General features: G+C 42.9%; 1 protein-coding gene across 3 annotated transcripts in view; it reads left to right on the top strand.

Moving 5' to 3' along the window:
• The window catches only part of LOC122562322 (monocyte to macrophage differentiation factor-like), a 79,287-nt gene extending 54,643 nt beyond the window's left edge, over positions 1–24,644 (top strand). For all 3 annotated transcript variants that reach the window (XM_043715192.1, XM_043715193.1, XM_043715191.1), the window contains exons 4-7: positions 13,715–13,789; positions 14,884–14,985; positions 15,988–16,057; positions 20,834–24,644. In XM_043715192.1, coding sequence (XP_043571127.1) covers positions 13,715–13,789; positions 14,884–14,985; positions 15,988–16,057; positions 20,834–21,037 — 451 coding nt within the window. In that variant the 3' untranslated portion in view covers positions 21,038–24,644. The remainder of the gene's footprint in view (positions 1–13,714; positions 13,790–14,883; positions 14,986–15,987; positions 16,058–20,833) is intronic.
• Positions 24,645–24,884: the final 240 nt, after the last annotated feature.

Genomic DNA, 24,884 nt, shown 5'->3' with positions numbered 1-24,884 from the left:
AATTTTTGTCAAACATTAAGATTGACAAGTCACCAGGCCCGGACCAGCAATTGCAATTGCTTCGCCACTTGTGAAGATCTTTGCATTCTCGCTCTCCACTGGAGTCATACCTGAGGACTGGAGAGAGGCAAATGTAATTCCTCTCTTCAAGAAAGGAAATAGGGAAATCCCCGGCAATTACAGACCAGTAAGTCTCACGTCTGTCGTCTGCAAGGTGTTAGAAAGGATTCTGAGAGAGAGGATTTATGCCCATCTGGAAGAGCATGGCTTGATTAAATGCAGTCAACACGGCTTTGTGAGGGGCAGGTCATGCCTCACAAACCTTATCGGGTTCTTTGAGGATGTGACCAGAAAGGTTGATGAGGCTGGAGCTGTGGATGTGGTGTATATGGACTTCAGCAAGGCATTTGATAAGGTTCCCCATGGTAGGTTCATTCAGAAGGTCAAGAGGACTAGGATACAGGGGAACTTAACTGTCTGGATACAGAATTGGCTAGCCAACAGAAGACAGCGAGTGGTAGTAGAAGGAAAATATTCTGCCTGGAGGTCTGTGGTGAGTGGTGTTCCACAGGTCTCTGTCCTTGGGCCTCTACTGTTTGTAATTTTTATTAATGACTTGGATGAGGGGATTGAAGGATGGGTCAGCAAGTTTGCAGACGACACAAAGGTTGGAGGTGTCGTTGACAATATAGAGGGCTGTTGTAGGCTGCAACGGGACATTGACAGGATGCAGAGATGGGCTGAGAGGTGGCAGATGGAGTTTTCAACCTGGATAAATGCGAGGTGATGCATTTTGGAAGGTTGAATTTGAAAGCTGAGTACAGGATTAAGGATAGGATTCTTGGCAGTGTGGAGGAACAGTGGGATCTTGGTGTGCAGGTACATAGACCCCTTAAAATGGCGACTCAAGTGGACAGGGTTGTTCAAAAAGCATATGGTGTTTTGGCTTTCATTAACAGGGGGATTGAGTTTAAGAGTCGTGAGATCTTGTTGCAGCTCTATAAAAGTTTGGTTAGACCGCACTTGGAATACTGCGTCCAGTTCTGGAGGAGGATAGGGTCGATAGCCAGAGACTATTTCCCAGGGCAGAAATGACTAACACGAGGGGTCATAGTTTTAATCTGGTTGGAGGAAAGTATAGAGGGGATGTCAGAGGTGGGTTCTTGACACGGAGAGTTGTGAGAGCATGGAATGTGTTGCCAGCAGCAGTTGTGGAAGCAAGGTCACTGGGGACATTTAAGAGACTGCTGGACGTGCATATGGTCACAGAAATTTGAGGGTGCATACATGAGGATCAGTGGTCGGCACAACATCGTGGGCTGAAGGGCCTGTTCTGTGCTGTACTGTTCTATGTTCTGTGATTTTGTAAACCTCTAAGGTGTCACCCCTTAGCCTCCGACACTCCAGAGAAAACAGCCCCAGCCTATTCAGCCTCTCCCTGTAGCTCAAATCCTCCAACCCTGGCAACATTCTTGTAAATCTTTTCTGAAACCTTTCAAAGTTGCACAGCATCTTTCCTACATGGAGGCTGGTACAATTGTAACATTTAAAAGGCATCTGGGTGGATATATGAAGAGGAAGGGTTTCAAGGGATATGGGCCTAGTGCTGGAAAATGGGTCTAGATTTGTTTAGGGTATCTCATCGGCATGGACAAGTTGGACCGAAGGGTATGTTTCCGTGCTGTACATCTCTAAGACTCTGACTCTAAGTCTGGAATAAATAGCAAGTCCGGCAATCATGTAACCGTTGTCAATTGTCATAAAAATCTATCTGGTTCCCTAATGTCTTTACAGAAGGAAATGTGTTCCTAACTGGTCTGGCCCACCTGTGCCTCCAGACCCCACTTTAGTTTGTTGGAGCCTTAACATAGAGCAATGCAGCACAGTACAGGCCCCTCAGCCCATGATGTTGTGCCAAGCATTAATCTTAATTGAAGATCAACCTAACCTACGCACCCCTCAATTTACTGCCATCGATGTGCTTGTCCAGCAGTCGCTTAAATGTCCCTAATGTTTCTGACTGTACTACCACGGCTGGCAGTGCATTCCACGCACCCACCACACTCTGTGTAAAAACCGACCTCTGACATCTCTCCAATACCTTCCTCTAATCACCTTAAAATTATGATCCCTCGTGACAGCCATTTCTGCTCTGGGCAAACTTCTCTGGCTATATACTCTATCTATGCCTCTCATTACCTTGTACATCTCGATCAAATCACCTCTCTTCCTTCTCCTCTCCAGTGTGAAAAGTCCTAGCTTACTCGATCTTCCTTCATAAGACAAGCCCTCCAATCTGAGCAGCATCTTGATAAATATCCTCTGCACCATCTCTAAAGCATCTGCATCTTCCTATAAAGGGAGATGACCAGAACTGGACGCAATATTCCAAGTGTGGTCTAACCAGGATTTTATACAGCTGCAGCAAAACCTTGCGGCTCTTAAACTCAGTCCCCCTGTTAATGAAAGCCAAAACACCATACCCCTTCTTAACAACCCTATTAACTTGGGTGGCAACTTTGGGGGAACCTATGGACGTGGACCTCAAGATCCCGCTGTTCCTCCACACTGCCAAGAGTCCTGTCCTTAACCCTGTATTCAGCATTCAAGTTTGACCTTCCAAAATGAATTACTTCGCATTTATCCAGGTTGAACTCAGTCTGCCAGTTCTCAGCCCAGCTCTGCATCCTGTCAATGTCTTGTTGCAGCTTGTAACTGCCCTCGACAGTATCTACAACACCACCGACCCTTTGTGTCATTGGCAAACTTACTAACACACCCTTCCACTTCTTCATCCAAGTCTTTTATAAAAACTACAAAGAGCAGAGGTCCAAGAATAGATCCCTGTGGGACACCATTGGTGGTCACTGACCTCCAGGCGGAATACTTTCCATCCACTATCACTTGCTGTTTTCTTTTGGCCAGCCAATTCTGTATCCAGACAGCCAAATTTTCCTGTATCCCATACCTCCTGACTTTCTGAATGAGCCTACCATGGGGAATCTTATCAAGTGCCTTACTGAAATCCATTTACTCCGCATCCACTGCTCGACCTTTGTTAACTTGTCTCGTCACATCCTCAAAGAACTCAGTAAGGCTTGTGAGGCATGACCTGCCCCTCGGAGAAAGTGAGGACTGCAGATGCTGGAGATCAAATTCAAACATGCGGTGCTGGAAAAGCACGGCCAGTCAGGCAGCATCCGAGGAGCGAGAAAATTGACGTTTCAAGCATAAGCTCTTCATCAGGAATGATCGGCCCCTCTCAAAACCATGCTTTCTTTAATCAAATAGGATTTATGACTATTTGGAAAAACTATCTCTCAGAATTCTTTCCTGTACCTTGCTTACCACAAACATAAGACTGACTAATCTGTAATTCCCAGGGATTTCCCTATTCCCTTTCTTGAACAGAGGAACAACATTCGCTTCCCTCCAATCATCCGCTACTATTCCCATGGAGAGTGAGGATGCAGAGATCATCACCAGAGGTGCAGCAATCTCACTCTCCACTTCCTGTAGTAAGCTTAACGATATCTGGTCCGGCCATGGGGACATATCTATCTTGATGCTTACCAGAATTTCCAGCACATCCACTTTCTTAATATCAGTCTGTTCAAGCCTATTAACCTGGTCCACAGTGTTCTCACAAATCAACAAGGTCCCTCTCTCTAGTGAATACTGAAGCTAAAAACTCATTTAGGCCTCTCCTACCTCTTCAGACGCCAAACACAAATTCTCTCCACCATCCCTGATCAGCCCTACCCTCTCTCTGATCATTCTCTTATTCCTCACGTACATGTAGAACACATTTGGGTTTTCCCTAATCCTTCCTGCCAAGGCTTTTTCGTGCCCCTTCCTAGCTCTCCTCTCCATTTTTGAGTTCTTTCCTAGCTACCCTGCACTCTCTAATTAATAATGCTACTCCCCCTCCTCTTTTACACCCCGCTCTGTTCTTTGTAAAAGACCTAAACCCTGGAACATACAGCAACCATTCCTGCCCCTATGAATTCCATGTCTCATTTATGCCACAACATCGTAGTTCCAAGTACTGATCCATGCCCTAAGTTCATCACTCTTATTCCTGACACTCCTTGCATTGAAACATGACTTGAGGTGTCGGTGTTGGACTGGGTTGGACAAAGTTAAAAATCTCAACACCAGGATAAAGTCCAACGGGTTTATTTGGAAGCACTCACTTTCAGAACGCTGCTCTTTCATCAATCACCTGCCGAAGGAGCGGTACTCCAAAAGCTATTGCTTCCAAATAAACCTATTGGACTTTAACCTGGTGTTGTGGTTTTTACCTTTGCATTGAAACAGACACACTTTAACCCATCCCTACGCCCTATCAACTGTATATCCTGCCTGACAAACTCTCTGCATTCTATTTCTGCCCTTTCAACAACTACCCTCTTCTCTGATCCATAGCTCTGGTTCCCATCCCCCACTCTGAGTAATTAGGGATGGACAATTAATGCTGGCCTAACCAGTAGTGCCCACATCCCATGAATGAATTTTTAAAAAATACCTTGTCAAATGTGAAAGACACCACACAATTCTTTCACCTATGGTGGGGGCATGAATAGATTGAAGTGTAAGTTGGATTGCTGTAATCAGAGTGAAAGGAAAGTTATGCCACTTGAAGATCAAGTGCTGCATATTGTTGAGCTGTGGAGTACAATGTTGCTTTTCAGAAGCAGTAAGAGGGAGAATTTGAAAATGAACGCATCGTGAATATTTTTAGTTACCTTCTGGTTGAGCTGCAGTGTTGAAAACCATCCAGAACCTGCAGACAAAGTATGGGGCAAGAAAGCTTAAAAAAAAACTCATACAAGGAAAGACACAAGTTCACCTGGTCACCTATCGAATCAGAGGACAACCCATCACCCTACAGGCAAGATCAACTCACCATTGTAACAATCGCAATGACTAGGAGAAAAATCTCTTTTTACCTCATGGTTTAGTCTTTTGATTTTGGAATTTTGTTTATGTTGTATGTAATCTTTTTCCCCTACAGTATTTTCGTTAAAATGTTTTTCTTATGTTTGTCAACGTTGTGATTTTGTGTGTTCTTGGCAATATGAAAGGGTATAGTTTATATGCATAACTTAGAAATCCTTTCTTTTCAGTGCTTTTTTTTAAAATGTATTATTGGAAAACAAAATGAATATTACAGCCAAACAACTCAAAGCAATGTTAAAAACAAACCCACTAATTACAGAGGTAAGTAAATAATAACTAAGCTAAAAAAGGAAAATCTTAAGAAATAATAACAGTAACACAGCTCAATGAAACAAAGCAATAGCCCTCGATCATCAAGTGCATAACTTTATACATATTCATACGTTCGTAGTTCCTCCTCTCCAGATTCATTACATAGAATTGCCATGGCTATATAAAGGCTCTTACTAGTATGGCAGACGAATCTCTACCCGGGTAGTCCAAAAAGGGCCACCACGTCTTATAGAAATTCAGTTTTACGATGCACTATACTCGTCAGAAATTCCAAGGGGCTGTGGTCCATGACTAGCTTATGCCAGCCCACCAGCCCTAGGGAGTTTCCAACACCTAACCTAATAGAATGTTCTTTCTTTCTTTCACAAAATGTGATGATACTGAAAAGCCTTTTTTTTTTTAAGTGTGTACATCTAATGAAAGTGAATTAACAAAGCCAAGAAGGAGAGATGCTGGGTCCATCTCCACCTCCGTCCCCAAGGCCTTCTCTATTTTACCAATATAGTGCTCCAGTATGCCCGTAGTCTGTGCCAGGACCGAAGACAATGAGTAAGTGTGCCCATGCTCACTCTATGTTTAGGACACATTGGAGATGCTCCAGCTTTAAATTTTGTGAGGCAGCCTGGGGCCAAAAGGACCCTATAGAGAATCTTCAATTGCAAGGCATTGGGTCCTGTTGCAAATCAAGACCCTTCTTGCATTTTCCCAGATATCCTCTCATACTTCAGGAGAAATCTCAATGTCCAACTCCCTCGCCCATACCTTACAGAGCCGTTCGGCTTCTCTGGTTGCCCTCACCCTGATACATTGTCCTCCACACCTTGACAGTATTGATGACTATTGGGCTATGGCAATATTCCTTAACTGTTCTCATATTGTCTAAGAACAACAGGCTAATGAGGGGGCATCTTGCCCGAGATGCTTTGATGTCCAACCAAAGTTCGTGAGGGTCCCTCCCGGGCCTAATCATTCATGTAAGACAGCAACAAGCTTAACTGATAGTTTTTGATATCTGGGAGGCCCACTCCTCCCAGTTTTTAAGGTGACTGCAATTTAGTCAATTTAATTAGGGGCCGCTTGTGATTCCAGATAAAAGAACTAAACCAGCTGTTCAGTCTTCTAAATATTTGCCTAGTAAAAAGCAGAGGAAACATTCACATAGGATTCAAAAAGCGGGGCCGAATGTTCATTTTAATGAGGGTTATCCAACTTAACCAAGAAATCGGAAGTGCCTCCCATCTACAATGGTCCTGCTTGATTCTGTCAAATAAATGAGCAAAATTGGGTTTAAATAGCCAATCAAAAACAGGAGTAATAAACATACCTAAGTAGAGAAAGCTCTCCTGCGACCATCTAAAGGGGAACCGAGATCCGCCCTCAGGATCAGGCACTCTGGGCAGACCACCTATGGGCATGGCCTCTGACTTGGTAAAGTTGGTATTCTAACCCGAGAAGCCCCCAAATAAATTGATGCATTGTTTCAGGTGTGGGACTACGACTGTTGGGTTTGATAGGAAGACAAGGACGTCATCCACATACAGTGTGATCTTATGTGACTTCGTCCCCACTTCTGGAGCAGCTATACTGGGATCCCTGTGTATTGCTTCTGCCAGCAGTTCGATCACCAATGTGAAAAGCAATGGTGACAAAGGGCAGCCCTGTCAACTGCCCCTACAAATATTAAATTTGTTTGATCGTGGTGAGGACCATGGCAAGAGGGCCACTTTACAAAATCTCCACCCACCTGACGAAGGTTTCTCCCCGGCCAAACTACTTCAAAGAATAAAAAAGATATGGCCACTCGACCCTGTCAAATGCCTTTTCCGCATCTAAGGACATCACCAATCCCTGTACCGAGTGCTGTTGACATATTTGGATCATGCTAAGTAATCTCCTGACATTATCCGTCAATCTGCGATCTTTTACAAACCCCATCTGGTCCTCCTTAATGATGGAGGGCAGTACAGTTTCTAGCCTTAATGCCAGTGTCTTAGGATTTTGAAGTCAACATTCAGGCGTGAAATGGGTATAGGAAGCACAGTCCTCCAGGGCGTTCCCTTTTTCAAGAATGAGAGAGATGTTCACCTCTCTTACAGATAGTGGGAGGAGGCCACAACTGTGAGAGTCATTAAACATACTAAGCATCGGCCCTGACAATATACTTATAGAACTCACTGGGGAGCCTGTCAAACCTGGCGCCTTGCCATTCTGGAACTGCCTCACAGCTTCCTGCTTCTCTTGCTTTGACAGTGCAGCATTGAGGAGAGACTCTTGTTCAGGGGTCACTCCTGGAAGTTCCAAATTCTTTTTTTTTTAAATTCCATCCAACCTGCCCATTGTCACAGCTTTCAGATTGGTATAATTCAGAGTAAAGTTTCCAGAATGCTGCAGTACTCCTTTTAGAATCATAGGTTAAATTTCCAGTGTCCTCTCTGATCGAGGTAATGGCTTGGGGGGGCACTCCTTTTCTTAGCAAGGTATGCTAGGTACTTACCCGGCTTAGCCCCATGCTCAAACAGCCTTTGACTTGCAAATGTAAGCTCCCTCTTGGCTGCCTGTGTGAGCATGGAGTTCAGTGTAGGCCAAAGTGCTGTGATGCAGTTTAACCAGCGAGGGCCTGTCAAAATATGCCTTTTCAGCAACTTGCAGACGTGTCTCGAGCAAGCATTGCTGCTAACTCGTCTGCCGCTTCTTATTGGCTGAGTAGGAGATAACCAACCCCCTAGCATAGGCTTAAGCTGTTTCCCAGAGAATGGACAGGCTACCGGCCGAACCTGAATTAAGATCTTAAAAAAAGCCCTGAACTCAGTAGAAAAGAATTCAATAAACTTGCTATCCTCGAGGATGAAGGGGTCCAGTCACCAGTGCCTCGAGCCTACCACAGTATCCTTATTCTTAACCATTAAATACACTGAAGTGTGATCGGAAATAGTGATATAGTACAGATGCTACTGAGCCCAGATGTGCTGCGGGGGTCAGAAAAAGATCAATCCTGGTATGGCATTTATCTGGGTGAAATCCCTGTCAGTAGGGTGAAGGTGCCTCCAAACATCTACCAACCCAATTCAGCACACAAATCCCTTAATTGTTTAGATTGCGAAGATGATATCAGAGGGCCTTTGGACAATCTGCCCATTATAGAGTTTATTAGACAAGTGAAATCTCCTCCTACGATGATACATTGAGATGCAAGGTTAACCAGTCTAGAAAGTGCATCTGTCAAGAACTTGGGGAGGTGGGGGGGTTAGGCTGGGGGACAGTAAATATTTAAGATCCTGTATTCTTCCCCATGTATCAAAGCTTTAAGGATTACAAGTCTCCCATGTGTGTCTTTAATGCACTTTAGTAACTTAAATAGGCGATTCTTTCTAACTAAAATGGCCACCTCTTCTCATATTGAAGGATGAAAAATAAACCCATTCACACCCAATCTGTTGCAGCTTCAAATGCTCTGCATCATCCAAGTTTGTTTCTTGTAATAAGGCAACATCTACCCTCTTCCCTTTTAAGGCTGGAAAGCACCTTCTTGCTCTTGACAGATGAATGACTCCCCTTAATATTCCAGGTGCACCACTTAAACACATCCTTAGCCATACCCTTCTGTAGCACCATCTAGACTCGAGAGGAAGAACCTGAACTACAGATCGCTGAGTTTTAATGCAAAATAATCCACAAAACACAAAAACTACATAAACTAAAATAACTACAGTCAACAAATCTACAAAACATACAAAACGACATACAACAAAAACAGAAAAACAAAAAATTGCCAAAGGCACTGATTAGAGGAATTTACCCCCCCCATTCAAAGGAGGTACCTCCACATCCTCCAACCGTACTCACCATCCCAACCACCCTCTCAGCTCCTACCAACTAAGGCTGTGCCACATACAACCTGATAGAACATAGAAGACTATTAGGAGGCCTGTAAAAGACTCCTAACAGGGTGACCTCACCTTTCCTATTCCTAACCTCAGCCCAAACTACCTCAGATGGCAAGTCCTCATGATGGAGGGGGGAAAAAAACGCCAAGAGCAAGATTGGTACTGTAGACAAGTAAACCAAAAATAAATGTCACCCATCCCTTAACATAACTTGGAGATTAAAGATAAGTGCTCTATCCATCCTGGACATCATTTATGCAACTTCTTACCAGAAAGGAGACTTCACCAAGTCCTTTTTTTAAAGAAAAACAAACCCAAACAGCTCTGTCCTCTACACCTCTTTGGCTGTTTGACTTAAGTCAACGTGTCCACAATGGTCTTCTTTTTCTCTGGCCAGTCAAACAAATGTATAGATCCAGTATGATTGATCTGGAGTACTGGATCCCAAGCGCTTTTCCAGACCATTGCTGCCGAGAAGTCTTGAAAGATCTTGACCCTGGGGCCACCGCATACTAATGCCATTGGATCCCTCCCCTGGGCTCTAGAGGCTTCCATGACCCTCTGCCTGTCTTTATAATGATGGAACCTTACCAGGATGTGGGCGCTGATCCGCATCTGGCTTTTGTGCTGCGATCCAGTGGGCTCTCTCAATTGTTATCCTTCCCTTCTCAGCCTCTAAACTAAGGAATTCCGGGAACCGCTTCTTGAACTCCACCGGCTGGTTTCCCTCCATCCCCTCCGGTATGCCAACAACGCGCAGGTTCTTCTTTCTGCCTCAATTTTCGCGATCCAACAGATGAGGGACCTGTGTTTCCAGGCTTCAGTCCAGTTCTTGGAGGAGTCAGTCTCTGCCTCTACCCCTGAAGCCTGGTGATCGAGCTCATCAGTCCTTTTTCCCAGGTCTTGCAGCATAGCAGATACAGGTGCCAGCTTCTACTCAATTATATTTTTACCTGGATCTGCTCCCCAGGACCTTACGAGATTTGGCCAGCTCCTCAGCCAGGGTCTGGTGAGTAAGCAAGGCTGCTGCTTCAGAGGGCTGCCCTCATTGAGTTTCCTCCTTTTTCGTGGCATTCTCCAGCTGCAAGAACATAAGTAAGTTGTTTTTTCAGATTTCTAGCTCCTTTACTGTGTTTTTACTCACAGTAAAGTGAATGGGACGGGTTCAAGCTCTGTCGGGTCAGTATTGCAGCGTAGGGCCCAGCAAACACGATCCTAACAGGATGCTGCCATCTTGGATTCCCACTTCAGTGCTTTTTTTAAAGTTGTGTTTCACACCCGACGCCTGGAGGAAGAACGCCTCATCTTCTGCTTTGGGACCCTCCAAACACACGGGATCAATGTGGTCACCAGGTTCCCCACTTCCCCTCCTCCCACCTTATCCCAGTCCCAACCTTCCAACTCGACACTGTCCTACCAGTCCATCTTCCTTCCCACCTATCTGCTCCACCCTCTGCTCTGACCTATCACTTTCACCCCCACCTTCATCCACCTATCGCATTCCCAGCTGCCTTCACCCCACTTCCCCCAGTCGCACCCCCCTCCCATTTATCTCTCAGCTCTCTTAGCCCAAACGCCTCATTCCTGATGAAGGGCTTATGCCCGAAGCATCTAATCTACTGCTCCTCGGATGCTATCTGACTGGCTGTGCTTTTCCAGCACCACACTTTGATTCTTTTACAATAAATATTTATTCTTTCTGTCACTGAAGAAACCCCTAACCCGTGTCCCTTAGTCACAGTCAGGCAAATGGGACATTTTGATGGCCTTGTTGGGATTTTATTCATTTTATGTTGACTTGTGGAATAGTGAGGCACGTTCCTCAGTGCACTCCTTCTAATTAAGTCATGAGAAAAGTTTGGGGACCTATCTGATATATTTTGAACAAGGACAAAATAAAATTGAATGTTGAGTCATTGGGAGGGTAAAGGATAAAAGAACAGATACTTGCTTTCTCTTATTAGAATAAGATGGCACTGCAAACAGTGAAAACATCAGAAGAATAGCCATACCAGATTTCCACGACCTGGCAATAGCTGTGTCGATGAAATTGGCAAATCAATTAGTGGTGGGATTGCCTGCCAGAGTCAATGAGGCAGCTAATTTAAATATTGACAAAGCATCTGAGGTTGGTGGAAATACAGGGAGAACAGGTTTCAAGGTGGTGAGACACTTAAGTTAGCAAGAGTTCAAGTTGTAGCAGCATAAATTTGGAAAAAGAAATAAACAGCTTTTCAGAGAGAAGATAAAAGTAGAGTTTAGAAAGCTAAGATTAGAATGGTAAAAGGAAAAGGAGCGAGATGGGAAATACCAGCTTAAAATGATGGACGTGATTTGGAGGAGCCGGTGTTGGACTGGGGTGTACAAAGTTCAAAATCACATAACACCAGGTTATAGTTCAATAGGTTTATTTGGAAGCACTAGCTTTCAGAGCGCTGCTCCTTCATCCATCAGGGCCCACATAGGCCCTTCCAACATCTAAGGAGATGTGCAGGTAGTCTTTGTCATTTTGTGGTTGTACAGGACGTTGGTGAGGCCAGCTTTGGAGTACTGTGTACATTTCTGGTCACCCTGCTATAGAAAGGATACTATCGAATTGGAAAGGATGCAGAAAAGATTTATAAGGATGTTACTGGGACTGGAGGGTTTGAGTTATAAGGAGAGACAGGATAAGCTGGTACTTTTCACACTGGGGCATAGGAGGTTGAGGGGTGACTTTAAAAGTTTAGAAAATCTTGGCGGACATAGACAAGGTGCATAGAAAAGGTCTTTTCCCTCGGGTAGGGGAGCTCAAAGATAGTGGGCATAATTTTAAGCTGAGAGGAGAAGGATTTAAAAAGGAACTAAGAGGCAACTTTTTCCACAGAGGCTGATTTATATATGGAATGAACTGCCAAAGGAAATGGTAGGTGCAGGTACAGTTACGTTTAAAGGACATTTGTATAGGTACACAAATAGGAAAGGTTTAGAGGGATATGGAAACCTGGTCAGCATGGATGAATTGGACCAAAAAGGTTTCCGTGCTGTATAACTCCACAACTGGCACTCTTGATAAACCAGCAAAAATTTTATACATCATGTACAACAATCTACCACGATGTCCAAGTACTTATGCTGTAAATATAATATAACAGTGATGCATATACCGCCTGCATTACATTTCTATTGCTTAGTGTGTTTTTATATTGATCTTAGGAAATGTCTTGATGTTTTTACATACCAATAAATGTTTTTGAGGGATATTGTTGTCTTGAAGCCTCATTTGGTGAGGGTTCATTGTTATGTGTACTTTTTGATTATCCAGAATATTTGGGAAGCTGATGGCCTAGTGGTATTATCACTGGACTGTTAATCCAGGAAATCAAACTATTGCTCTGGGGACACTAGTCCGAATCCTGCTACACCAGATGGTGGAATTTTAATTCAATAAACATTTGGAGTTAAGGTTCTAATGGTGACCAGGAATCCATTGTCAAGTGTTAAAATAACCCTACTAGTTCTCTCATGCCTTTGAGGGGAAGGAAACTGCCACCCTTACCTTGTCTAGCCTATATGTGAGTCCAAACGCACAGCAATGTGGTTGTTTCTTAATCTGTCCTCTGAGCATTTAGGGATGAGCAATAATTGAGGGCCTAACCAGCGACGCCCTCAGCAGTGAATGAATAATTTTTGAAAGATTTGATCAACCAGCACTTTCCTGGTCTCAGGCTGGCTAATAAGATGTTTGCTGTATTTATTCTTTTTCATCCATAGTACGTGTTAAAAAGTTTGTCGTTGGTCTTTCTTAATCATGATTGAGTGTCTACGCATTATGGGGTTTGAAGGAGTATAGTTTATGTTGCATTTGGTCAAAATCCAGTCTTTTCACTGCTGCGTTAGAGTTATGTTACAATAATTAGCTTTTTCAATTACTGAAGGAAACCTACTGAGAATTCCTTTTCCCTGGGTAGCAGCCAGCCAGGAAAATTGGTCATTTTTGTGCTCTCTTTGTAGAACAGTGGGACACGATTATCAGTGCACTCTTCCTGGTTGAGTCTTGAAAAACGTCACCATGCAGATCTTGTTGACACTCATCATTATTGGAACCCCGTGTTCAACACCTCTTCTGTGTCCTCTCAAACATCTGTCCCTGCAAATCCAACAAGCTTGTTGAGACTATCCATGCTACATCTCGTTTATCCACTCCACAATGAACTGTTTAAACACCCCACTGCCCACATTCCAACTCAATGGCCCATATGGCGAATCCTTCCAAAGCTGGATCCACCAGCTAACATCTTTTGGATTAAGGAATGGGAAGATAGGAAGTCATGGAACAATTTGTCATGACAACACACGCCCTCCCCCACCCCCCTGTCCCCCACCCATCCAACCACACCTGAAATCGCATGACAGGCTTTGAACTACCATGTGAAAGTGGTCTTGCTAAATGGTTCAGGGCATGTCAGGGTCTCTGTGCAACCAATCTCTCCAGTGGGGCCTCAATACAACCCCTTTGCATGTATGTAATTGTGTACAATTGGCAGTCCTGCCTGATTGGCAGTTGCATAACTGGTATAGAAAATGATATTAATCTTTTTTGTCCTATTTGACAGAATGATGGAGCAGTGCTTCCACATGTGTGATCGAATTGTTATCTACTTCTTCATTGCATCATCTTATGCACCATGGTGAGTGTTTTAACATTTTGTTTTTACAAAGATTAATGACTTGGGGAGACTTTCTACATGGTTGTAATGTCACAGGACTAGGACCTCTGACCCCAGGCTAATATTCTGGAAGCATGAATTTGAAACCAGCCATGGCATATGGTGAAACCTAAATTCTATTTTAAAACCCTGGAATATGTTGTGAAAATGGATGTGCCTTGAAGGAAAGGCACTATCTTGGTCTGGCCTGTATGTGACTCCATGCCCACAATGATGGAGTTGACTCTCTCTGCTCTCTGAAATGGCTGACCAAGCCACTTGGCAAAATGGGTGGGCAATAAGTGTTGGCATTGTCAGGGACACCCACATCCCATTAACAAATAAAAAAAATTCCAGCTGAATCTGGAGCATGAGATGGCATGGAATTGACTGCACATCCTGCTGATCAAACTGCAGGACCTGGGAGCCCACAGGCTCTAGTAGAATGACTGAGACATCTTTCTGGCACTAAATATTACTTTATTAGAGCTAACTGGGAGTGTGAAAGCTCACACTCTACTAAACCTTTTCATTAGCCATACCAAACACCTAGTGGCAAGTGTTGTAATTGAAATCAAGACAGAGCTGTGCATCTAACTGAAACGCTGAAATGAACCATAATTTTGATCCCTGGTATAAGACCCCCCCGTCCAGTACTGTCAGCTTATCAGATACCGAAGCTGACATCTGACACAGGTTTCACAGGAGTTGAACACAAGTTCACTTTCCTCTACTTGGACTGATGATTATATGTTTTCTTTAGTTTTGTTACCCCTGGGTAGTGAAGGTGAAATTAGACAGGGTTCCAGTTCCAGAGGGTTTTCCTAATGCTGTATGTATATAAAAATAGTTATAGACTTGACTATGATGATCTGCACAGATGGGAACTTTCTAGTGAACACAAGATCACAGAGGAATATCAGTCAAAAGGTAAAGCACTGGAGAACAGTGATCACACAAGACAGTGAAACCTCAACAAGGGAATGCTTTCTCAAGAATTGAACCATGTATCTCCATATGTAACATTCAACAGATTCAGAATGTCTGTAAGCCACTCTAATATCTCTCTTTTGAAGGTTAAATCTCCGTGAGCTTGGGCCCTTGGCGTCTCATATGCGTTGGTTCATTTGGATCATGGCAGCTGCTGGAACCATCTATGTCTTTTTATACCATGAACAGTAAGCAATTTGTCCACAACTCAATGCCGTTCACAGCAAAGGAACCCACTTGATTGCACCCTACCCACCACCATTAACATTGAGTGGTACAACTTCAAGAACAACCAGGAAGCTTGACGCCATCCAGAATAAAGCGGCCCACTTGATTGGCACCACATCCATAAACATCCACTCCCTCTATCACCAACATTCTGTAGCAGCAGTGTGCACTATCTACAAGATGCACTGCAGCAATTCAAAGGTCCCCAGACAGCATCTTACAAACCCATGACCATGTCCATCTAGAAGGAAAGGCAAATGCATGGGAACACCACCACTCGCAAGTTCCTCTCCAAGCCCGTCACCATCCTGACTTGGAAATATATCCCCATTTCTTTACTGTCACTGGGTCAAAATTCTGGAATTCCCTCCCTTAAGGGTCTACCTAAAGCATATGAACTGCAGTGGTTCAAAAAGGCAGCTCACCACCAACTTGGCAATGAATGCTTGCCCAGCTACTGACACCATGTGCCATGGATGAATTAAAAAAACAAATCACTCCCTTCACGGGGGTACAATTGTGACAATGTTTATCATCTACAAGATGCACGGCAGCAACTCAACGAAGCTCCTTCAATAACACCTTCCAAACCCGCAATCTCTAACACCAAAAAAGACAAGACAGCTGAAGCACGGGAAAGTTGTAACCTTAAATTTCTTCCAAGCCGCTCTCCATTCCAGTTTGAAACAATAATGTTGTTCCTCACGTTATTGGGTCAAAATCCTGGAGCTTGCTTTCAGACCGCACTCTGGGTGTACCAGCACTGTGTTTAAGAAGACAGTTCACCACCAGCTTCTCAAGAGACAAATGTGAACGGGCCTAATTAGTAACCTACATCTGAAGTACAACTAGTTTTTAAAATGTCGTCATAGTTTAAATCCGCATCGGTAATTAGCTGCAAGCGTGAACCATGTTTTAGTAGAAGTATATTTTATTTAAGCCTTTGTATTTTCTCTGTACAGGTATAAGATTATTGAGCTGCTGTTTTACTTGACAATGGGATTTTCACCTGCTGTGGTCGTTGCATCTATGGTAGGTGGCTCGAATAATTGCCTTCAATTCTTCAGGCTATAGCTGGATCTTGAATGGTTTCAGAACTATTGGACCTCCATGGATATTTTCAGAACATTAGAACTTTTAAGAATAGTAAGCTCAGAAGGTCAGTAAGCATTCCCTATATAGATTAATGGGAATGTCACTCTGCTCCTCCTAACAAGGAATGTTCATTGCCCCATGACGCCAGATCTTCTGTCACATGCTGTTTCCATCACTGAATTCTCCAAGTAACCAATTGCATGATTTCATTTGGCAATTCTGTACAGTTACACTGATTGAATAAACCATGATTCTGTGTAGGTGCACATTGACTCTTACCCTGAATAAACATGGACTCTGTATAGTTACACAGCGAGTGATCCTTGCCCTGAATAAATAGTGAGTGACTAAATTCATGTGTTGCCTCAGCCCTAGTTAATGCAATAATATTGTTGAGCCAAGTTATTCTTCTGTTCCATCCCTCCCCAAGTTCGATTTTCTGTAATAATCAGGCCATTCTGGTCAAACTTATTCAAAGAGAGAATCAATAAAAATACCGCAAGAAATCTGAATGGGAGTGGGCCTTTTGGTCCCTCTCACCTGCTCCACCATTCGACAGGATCGTGGCTGATCAAAGATGCCTCGCATCCACTTTCTTCTTTCCTTGTAACCCTTGATTCCCCAACTGATCAAGAATCTATCTCAACCTTCAATATATACAAAAAAAAGACAAGAGAGTCAGAGTATGTAGTAACTCAGAAGAAGTAAATTGTGTTTAGTTCAATGCAAGGGATCTTATAGGTGTGACTGATAAACTTAGGACATGTTTAAGAACATGGGATTAAGACATCATAGCTATTACAGAAACTGGGCTGAGAGATTGACAAGATGTTTCGGGTTTTAGATGCTGTAGGAAGGATAGGAAAAGAGGCAAGAAAGGAGGGGGTTGCTATTTTTAATTAAGGAATACTTTACAGTTGTAAGTAGAGAAAATATATTTTCCCTGGTTGATTTTTCAGAAATATCAGTAGAAATTAGAAAGGAAAGATCACCTTGATGGGATTGTACTATAGCACTCCCCCCCACCCCCACCCCCAATAGTCAGAGGGAAATTGAGAAACACACATGTATGGAGATATCAGACATATTTGTCAGTATAATGTTGTAGTAATGGAGGTTTCAAATTTGACTGGGACTGCCATGGTGATAAAGGTTTGGATGCTGAAGAATTTTCTAAAGGTGTTCAAGAAAATTTTCTTTATCAGTATGTGGATAGTTCTACTAGAGAAGGAGCAAAACTATACCTTCTGGGCAATAAGGCAAGGCAGGTGACTGAAGTAAAAGTGGGGGAACACTTTGGGTCTTGTGGTCATAATTCTATCAGTTTCAAAATGGTTATGGAAAAGGATCAGCAATCCATAAAAGCTAAAGGTTTTAATTGGAGAAAGATGAACTTTAATGGTGCATGAGACAAGAACTTCCAAAAACAAAAACAGAAATTGCTGGAAAAGCTCAACAGGTCTGGTAGCATATATGAAGAGAAATCAGAGTTGAATTTCAGGTCTGGTAACCTTTCCTCAAAAACGGACCCGAAACGTTAACTTTGATTTCTCTTCACAGATTCTGCCAGACCTGCTGAGTTTTTCTAGCAACTTCTGTTTTTGTTTCTGATTTATATCATCCACAGATCTTTCGGTTTTTATTTAGAACTTTAAAAAGTTGATTGGAGTAAACTGTTCTGAGGTAATAGGACATCTCATGTGTCAGACGCTTTTAATAGTGTGATGAGAGAGAAGGTTAAGGCTGATAAGATTAAGGAGCAATGGATAAATAAAGAGGTTCTAATCAAGAATAAAAGAATATTATTTTAGATTATAGGCGACTTGGTTCAATTGAATCTCTTAATCAATATAAAGAGTGCAGGGGCATGCTTAAGGAAATCAGGAAGGCAAAGAGGGGATATGAGATGGCATTGGCAGATAAGGTTAAGGATAATCCAAAGAGATTCTACAAGTACATTAAGAGCAAGAGGATAACTAGAGAATGCAGAGAAATAAACTTTGATCTTTTAAAAATAGTTCACATTATAGTGGATGAAGTTCGGGAGGTCTTAGAGAATATAAAGGTGGATAAATCTCTGGGACCTAATCTAACGTACCCCAGAGCGATGTTGGGGAGGAATTTACAAGACCCCTTGGAGAAATATTTGCATAGTCTATAACTATGGGTGAGGTGCCTGATGACTGAAGGGTGGCTAATGTTGTACCTTTATTTAAGAGAAATCGTAAGGAGAAACAGGGAAATGATAGACCTGTGAGTCTGACTTCGGCTGTGAGTAAATTGTTCGAGGTGGTTATAAAAGAGTTTATGGACATTTAGAGGTGCACAAATTGATGGGCGAAAGCCAGCACGGTTTTATGCAAGGAAAATCGTGTCTCCAAATTGATTGAATTTCTTGAGGAAGTTTCCAAAAAATTGACGGCAGAGCAGTAGATGTTCATTTAGATTTTAGTAAAGCCTTCAACATGGTTCTGCATGGTAGTTAGTAGAATTAGATCACATGGGATTCAGGGTGAGCTTGCCAACTGAATGCAGAATTGGCTTAACAGCAGGAGACAGTGTGGTAGTGGAGGGGTTGCTGTTGTGGTTGTGATCGCCGAGCTGGGAGTTTGTGTTGCAGACGTTTTGTCTCCTGTCTAGGTGACATCCTCAGTGCTTGGGAGCCTCCTGTGAAGCGCTTCTGTGATCTTTCCTCCGGCATTTGTAGTGGTTTGAATCTGTCGCTTCCAGTTGTCAGTTCCAGCTGTCCGCTGCAGTGGCCGGTATATTGGGTCCAGGTCGATGTGCTTATTGATTGAATCTGTGGATGAGTGCCATGCCTCTAGGAATTCCCTGGCTGTTCTCTGCTGGGCTTGTCCTATAATAGTAGTGTTGTCCCAGTCGAACTCATGTTGCTTGTCATCTGCATGTGTGGCTACTAAGAATAGCTGGTCGTGTCTTCCTATTTGTCCTATGTAGTGTTTTGTGCAGTCCTTGCATGGGATTTTGTACACTACATTGGTTTTGCTCATGTAGTGTACAAAATCCCATGCAAGGACTGCACAAAACACTACATAGGACAAACAGGAAGACAGCTAACGATCCGCATCCATGAACACCAACTAGCCACGAAACGATCCTTAGCAGCCACTACAGATTCAAACCACTAATGCCGGAGGAAAGATCACAGAAGCGTTTCACAGGAGGCTCCCAAGCACTGAGGATGTCACCTAGACAGGTGACGAAACATCTGCAACACAAACTCCCAGCTCGGCGAACAGAACCACAACAACGAGCACCCGGGCTACAAATCTTCTCTCAAACTTTGAAGGGGTTGCTTTTAGGACTGGAGGCCCGTGAACCGGTGGTATTCCGCAGTGATTACTTCTGGGTCCTGTTTTGTTTTGTCATTCATATAAGTGATTACGATGAAAATATAGAAGGCATGGTTAGTACCGGTAAGTGTACGGGTGACACCAAAATTGGTGACATTGTAGACTGTGAAGGAGGTTTCTAAGATTACAAAGGGATCTTGATCAAATGGGTCAATGGGCTGAAAAATGGCAGATGGAGTTCAATCTGGATAAACGCAAAGTATTGCATTTTAATACAACAAACAAGGGTAGGGCTTACACAATTAAATAGTAGGGCCTAGGGTAGTGTTGTTGAACAGAGGGACCTGGGGTGCAAGTACATAATTATTTGAAATTTGTGTCACTTTGTGTCACAAGATGGTTAAAAAGGCATTTGGCATGCTTGCCTTCATTATTCAGTCCTTTGCATATAAGAGTTGGGAAGTCATATTGAGATTGTACAGGACGTTGTAGAGGCCTCTTCTGGAGTATTGTGTCCAGGTCTGGTCTTCCTGTTATAGGAAGGATATTATTAAGCTGGAGAGGGTTCAGAAGAGATTTACCAGGATGTTGCCAGGTATGGAGGTTTGATTTATAAAGGCTGGATAGCTGGAACACTTTTCACTGGAACGTAAGAGACTGAGAACCTGATAAAAGTTTAAACAATAATAAGTGGCAAAGATAGAGTTAATGGTAGTTGTCTTTTCCCTAGGATGGGAGATTTCAAGTCAAGGGGTCACATTTTTAAGGTAAGGTGAGATGAGACTGATTTAAAAAAGACATGAGCAATTTTTTTACACACAGGGTGGATGGGGTACAAAAACATGAATAGGAAGGGTTTGGAGGGATATGGGTTTGGAGGGATATGGGTCAGGAACGAGCAGGTGGGACTAGTTTAGTTTGGGATTATTGTTGGTGTGGACTGGTTGGACTGAAGGGTCTGTTTCAGTGCTGTATGACTGCCCCCACAGCACTGTGTGGCAAGGAGTTCCAAGACACTTAACCCTCCAACAAAAAAAAAATCCTCTTCTCATTCATAAAGGGTGAAACTATGCCCTCTGGTCCTATATTCTCCAATGAGGGGAAGTATCCTCTCTCCATTTACCATGGCAAGCCCTTTACGTGTCCCTCTCTCTCTCTCTCTTCTAAACTCCAGTGAGTAAAGTTCCAACCTGTTTAACTTTTGCTCATAAGACAGTGCCTGCATATCAGGGATCATCCTGGTGAACCTTCTCTGCACTGCATTCAATGAAATAACATTGTCCCTTGGTGACTAAAGCTGCCCAGTCAGTTGCAGTAAGACTTCCCTACTAGGTAGGTAATTGAGAATATTTGGAGTGGGTTTGATTGTTTTGAACTAATCCCTGTTTTTCTGATACAGCCAAACACTGATGGAATCCAGGAGCTGGTATGGGGTGGCATGCTGTACTGCCTGGGAGTGGTATTCTTCAAAAGTGACGGGATAATTCCTTTTGCCCATGCAATCTGGCACATCTTTGTGGCTTTGGCTGCAGCAGTCCATTACTATGCGATCTGGAAATATTTATATCGGAGTTCTGCAATATCTACGTGGAAGGACTTCTAACATCCATCCCAGACTTCTAACATCCAGGTTGCAGTTTGTGTTAATTAGTTTATTTGAACAACATATTAACACACAGGGCCAGGTTGCAGAAGATGGATGTGAGACATTGCGGGCTATGTTCTGATGGCATCCCAACTGTGAATAAGCAGAGTCAGTCACAAGCTCAAGGCTAATGTGAAATCCTAACAGATCCTCAGGCTGCTGCTGCCCACTCGCTTTTTTCACCATCTTTTCCTGAGATTACAGGTTTTAACCTTCAGTTGTCTTTCTTCCTGCTGTCTTATCCCAACCATCTTGACTTTTCTATGAAATTTCAAGAACTTCATTTTGACTTGATGGCATTGAAGTGATCTCCAGGTTTTGACTGTACTTTTTTTTTGTGATTAGAATATATATGAGGATGAATGGACTCGCTAAGGAACAGATCTGCACCTTTTGTACAGTGACTTGAGGCCTTGTAGGCATCCTACAGTTTAACATGAACACCCACAGCAATCTGAACTGATACATTCCATTGGGTGGCATTTTATACCTCAGCTTTGCCAAATTTTCAACTTACTCAGTGATTCTGGGTGGTGCTCTGATTGGACTGGTACTTTCCTTTCACACTTACCAGTAAAGAATTCAATTAACAGTTACTGTATTTCTGAATAGCACTGCCTCGTCTACTGTGATAGAAGGCTAATGAACAGAGCATGTACCTACTCTATCACCCTGCATAGAGAGTGCACGGCCATATCCCAACAGTATTGTTAGTCTGGTTCTGATTATTTCAGCAATGCACTAATGGTGAGGAATACAACAACAAAAAAGCAACACATTTTGTTGGCCATCACTACAGCAGCCAGCAAACCACACCTCTTGCAGACAAATGTTTGCGCATTTGTTTCCACTTCGTGGCTGATCAGAAGTCAATCCCCTGAATCTGAGAGATTCCAAATACCTCATTCTTGAAAAGGAGCAGCTATTGTTCCCTCTGTCAAATGCTCTGCAGTTCTCAGCTTTTTTTTTGCATTCTCCTCTTATGCTAAATTGACCATTCCAGTAGCTGTTGTAAGCTCCTGTTGCTCAGTGACTATGACCACCATCTTAAGACTGTGAATTAAACTTAATAACGGTTTACATTTTGTTAAGACTTGATTCTATATTCAAATATTAATTTTGATGCAGCCAATGCACACTCACAATGGCCCTACTAACCTTCTCCCTTCACCTGCCTACCCGAGATGTACAAACACAAATAAATGCAGGATTCCAGCTAGGTTGTGGTTTCCACCATGTGGAAAGAGCAGATGACCAATTCACATCTTCCTATGACAGCTTCTGTAAAAGAGTAATGAAACACTACTGACTTCCTGCAGGAGGGCACTGGGATCTCTATTCAACATCCACACAGCCATTGATTGTTGTCAGTAACCGGTTAACTTGGTGCTAGTGATCAGTGAGAATGAACCTGATTTAGTGTTTCTGTTACAGTACTCACGGATGAATCATACCTCAGTGGTAATGTTTAGATTTTAAAGGTGCTTTTAAGTCAAACAAAACAGAAATTCAGGTGACATTTTTGGTAATCTCTTCATTAAGCTCAGATTCTCTGTAATTCACGGGTGATAGTATTGTCAGGTTGGAAATGGGAAGTGGTTGGAAGATTGTGCCAACTTGCACTTGATTCCAGAGCAGGTGATTAGATGATATAGAGGATGAGAGACACTGGCTTAATGTTCTTAACCATGTGCTCCATTGGTTACAAAATAATTATAAGTAACAGTCCCCACTGAGTAAAAGGTGACGGAACATAGCTACTGTATTACTGCAGGGAGAAGAATTGTTCAGCATTGTGTTCGACTGGGCCTCTGTATGGATTATAGGGTTCATTGTCACCACAGCTTCTCCTGCTCTTTGATCAGTTTATCTGTGTGTCAGATACATACAAAATAACAGACAGACCAGATTATACAATCTATAGCTTTTACCCAGCTTTGCTGTACATGTATAAAAGCTGTCCTTGAGAAGTCCTCCTGTCACATGAGAGAATAATCCCCTCTCACTCAACCTGTGCTGCCCATTTCTGTGTCAGCAGTTTAAATCAAGACTGGAGCTTGTTCCTCTAGTGTTTCTAGACCAGGATTTACACTGCAATCTGTTTGGGATGTTGTGAAGTTGTTGGTTTTATTATCACAGAAAGGGAGGGTCACCATTAAGTTGTGATATTAGTGAAATGATTAGCATTGCATCAACAAGGGTTATGTCTCTACATGTTTATTTTGTGATTCTTTGCAGACTGTGATGGTTGGGGTTTTAAATTGATGCATGCCAAGTTTTTTAGCCAGGGCATCTATAGCTTTTAATATTTCTGATCCAGATACTGTATTCTCGAGTGTAAAACCTTTTCAGTGTTTACAAGTAACGAATGCTGCTCCCACTGGTTATCCCTAGCATGCAAATTGTCTGTGCTACCTAAAACCACCTCTACCCGTTTTAGGGAAAATTTGCAAATCATTTTTATACTTGTGCAGGTACGGGACCTTGTGCACCTTTTGGGCCTTTACACTTTCTCAAGAACTTTGTTTTTGTAACTAGCTTGAATCTTGCCAAAACTATGGAGTCAGGACTGAGCACAGCTCATCAACACTAATAATGAGGTGAAGAGAAAAACCTGCCATTCCTTGTCACTCCCAGTGATGAATTGCCAGGACAATATGCAACTTGCTTTTGGCTCTGGTTTCTAGTTGACCTGTTTCCCTATTTCTCCCGATAGATTTGAGACATTAGTTGACCCAGCAGTTTGGGAAAATATGGCTTGGACATTGGGGCTTGTCAGACTTTTAACCTGCACTGTTTCACAAAATATGTTCAGTGTTTCTAGAATGGTACCATGCCAGGAGCTCCGGGTGGTTGAGATAGGCAGTTTTCAGGCAAGTTTTCCCAATGAGGCTTTTCCTCCACCTCTCAAACTGCTTTCCTTTTTAGTTCCCTATCTGCCCACCTGCTGAGTGCCTGTCTCATCTTGAACAGTTTTAAGAGGAGCTTACAGTCCCAAGTCAGCTGTCATACAGAGAATAAAACTCCTGCTTTTCTGGTGGAGTAGCCTGTAACAACTGACCTGGGACAGCTGATGTGCTGTGTTACGGTAGTCTGGATCTTGACAAAGTCTGAAAGTTACAGAAACTATTTTCTCAAACTGTCCAGCAGCCTCACTGTGCACAGTGTTTCCTGGGATAGGCTGCACAGCCTCCTGACTCTTTCGGCAGAGTCACCTGGATAATTCCAAACTCAAGTAACCCATCGGATCGACATTTCAACATGTCTCCTAAATGGTTAACAGGACACTCGGGTAGAGGGAACGTGCATCTTTGTAGCTTCACTGCTGCTGAGCATTTTAAAATAATTTCTATTCTGAGGCTCAATCTCATCTGAAATATTTGATCTATTGAAATAGATTCCAAATACTGTTTGAAAAATAAATTCATATTTAGAGTATGCATTGATGTGACAGGAAATATAGTATTGAGCCTTTTGCTGGGAGTGTGCTGTATATTTTCTGTGTCTGTGTACTCTGTATCTGAATGAACCAGACTACAGTTAAATAAAGGATGCATTTTGTTTACATCTGATTTTTAATGTGCTCTGGGTACAGACAGGGAGGCAATGGTGGTTTCACACACCCAGTTATTGGGAATGACATCATCCATGTAAGCACTGCTGGGACAGGCCATTTCAAAGATCTCAGGAATCCTAACCAGAACCTCCCAGTGGCTCTGACTTCTGTTTCATATTCATACATCATTTAATCAACACAGGAGCTGTCACCTTCTATCGATGGTATCACCAGGTCACTGTCTGGCTT

This window comes from Chiloscyllium plagiosum, chromosome 24 (assembly GCF_004010195.1).
Source record: "Chiloscyllium plagiosum isolate BGI_BamShark_2017 chromosome 24, ASM401019v2, whole genome shotgun sequence".
NCBI classification, from domain to species: domain Eukaryota; kingdom Metazoa; phylum Chordata; class Chondrichthyes; order Orectolobiformes; family Hemiscylliidae; genus Chiloscyllium; species Chiloscyllium plagiosum.
The sequence above is the reverse complement of the archived record's forward strand: the minus strand, read 5'-3'. Positions and strand labels throughout refer to the sequence as shown.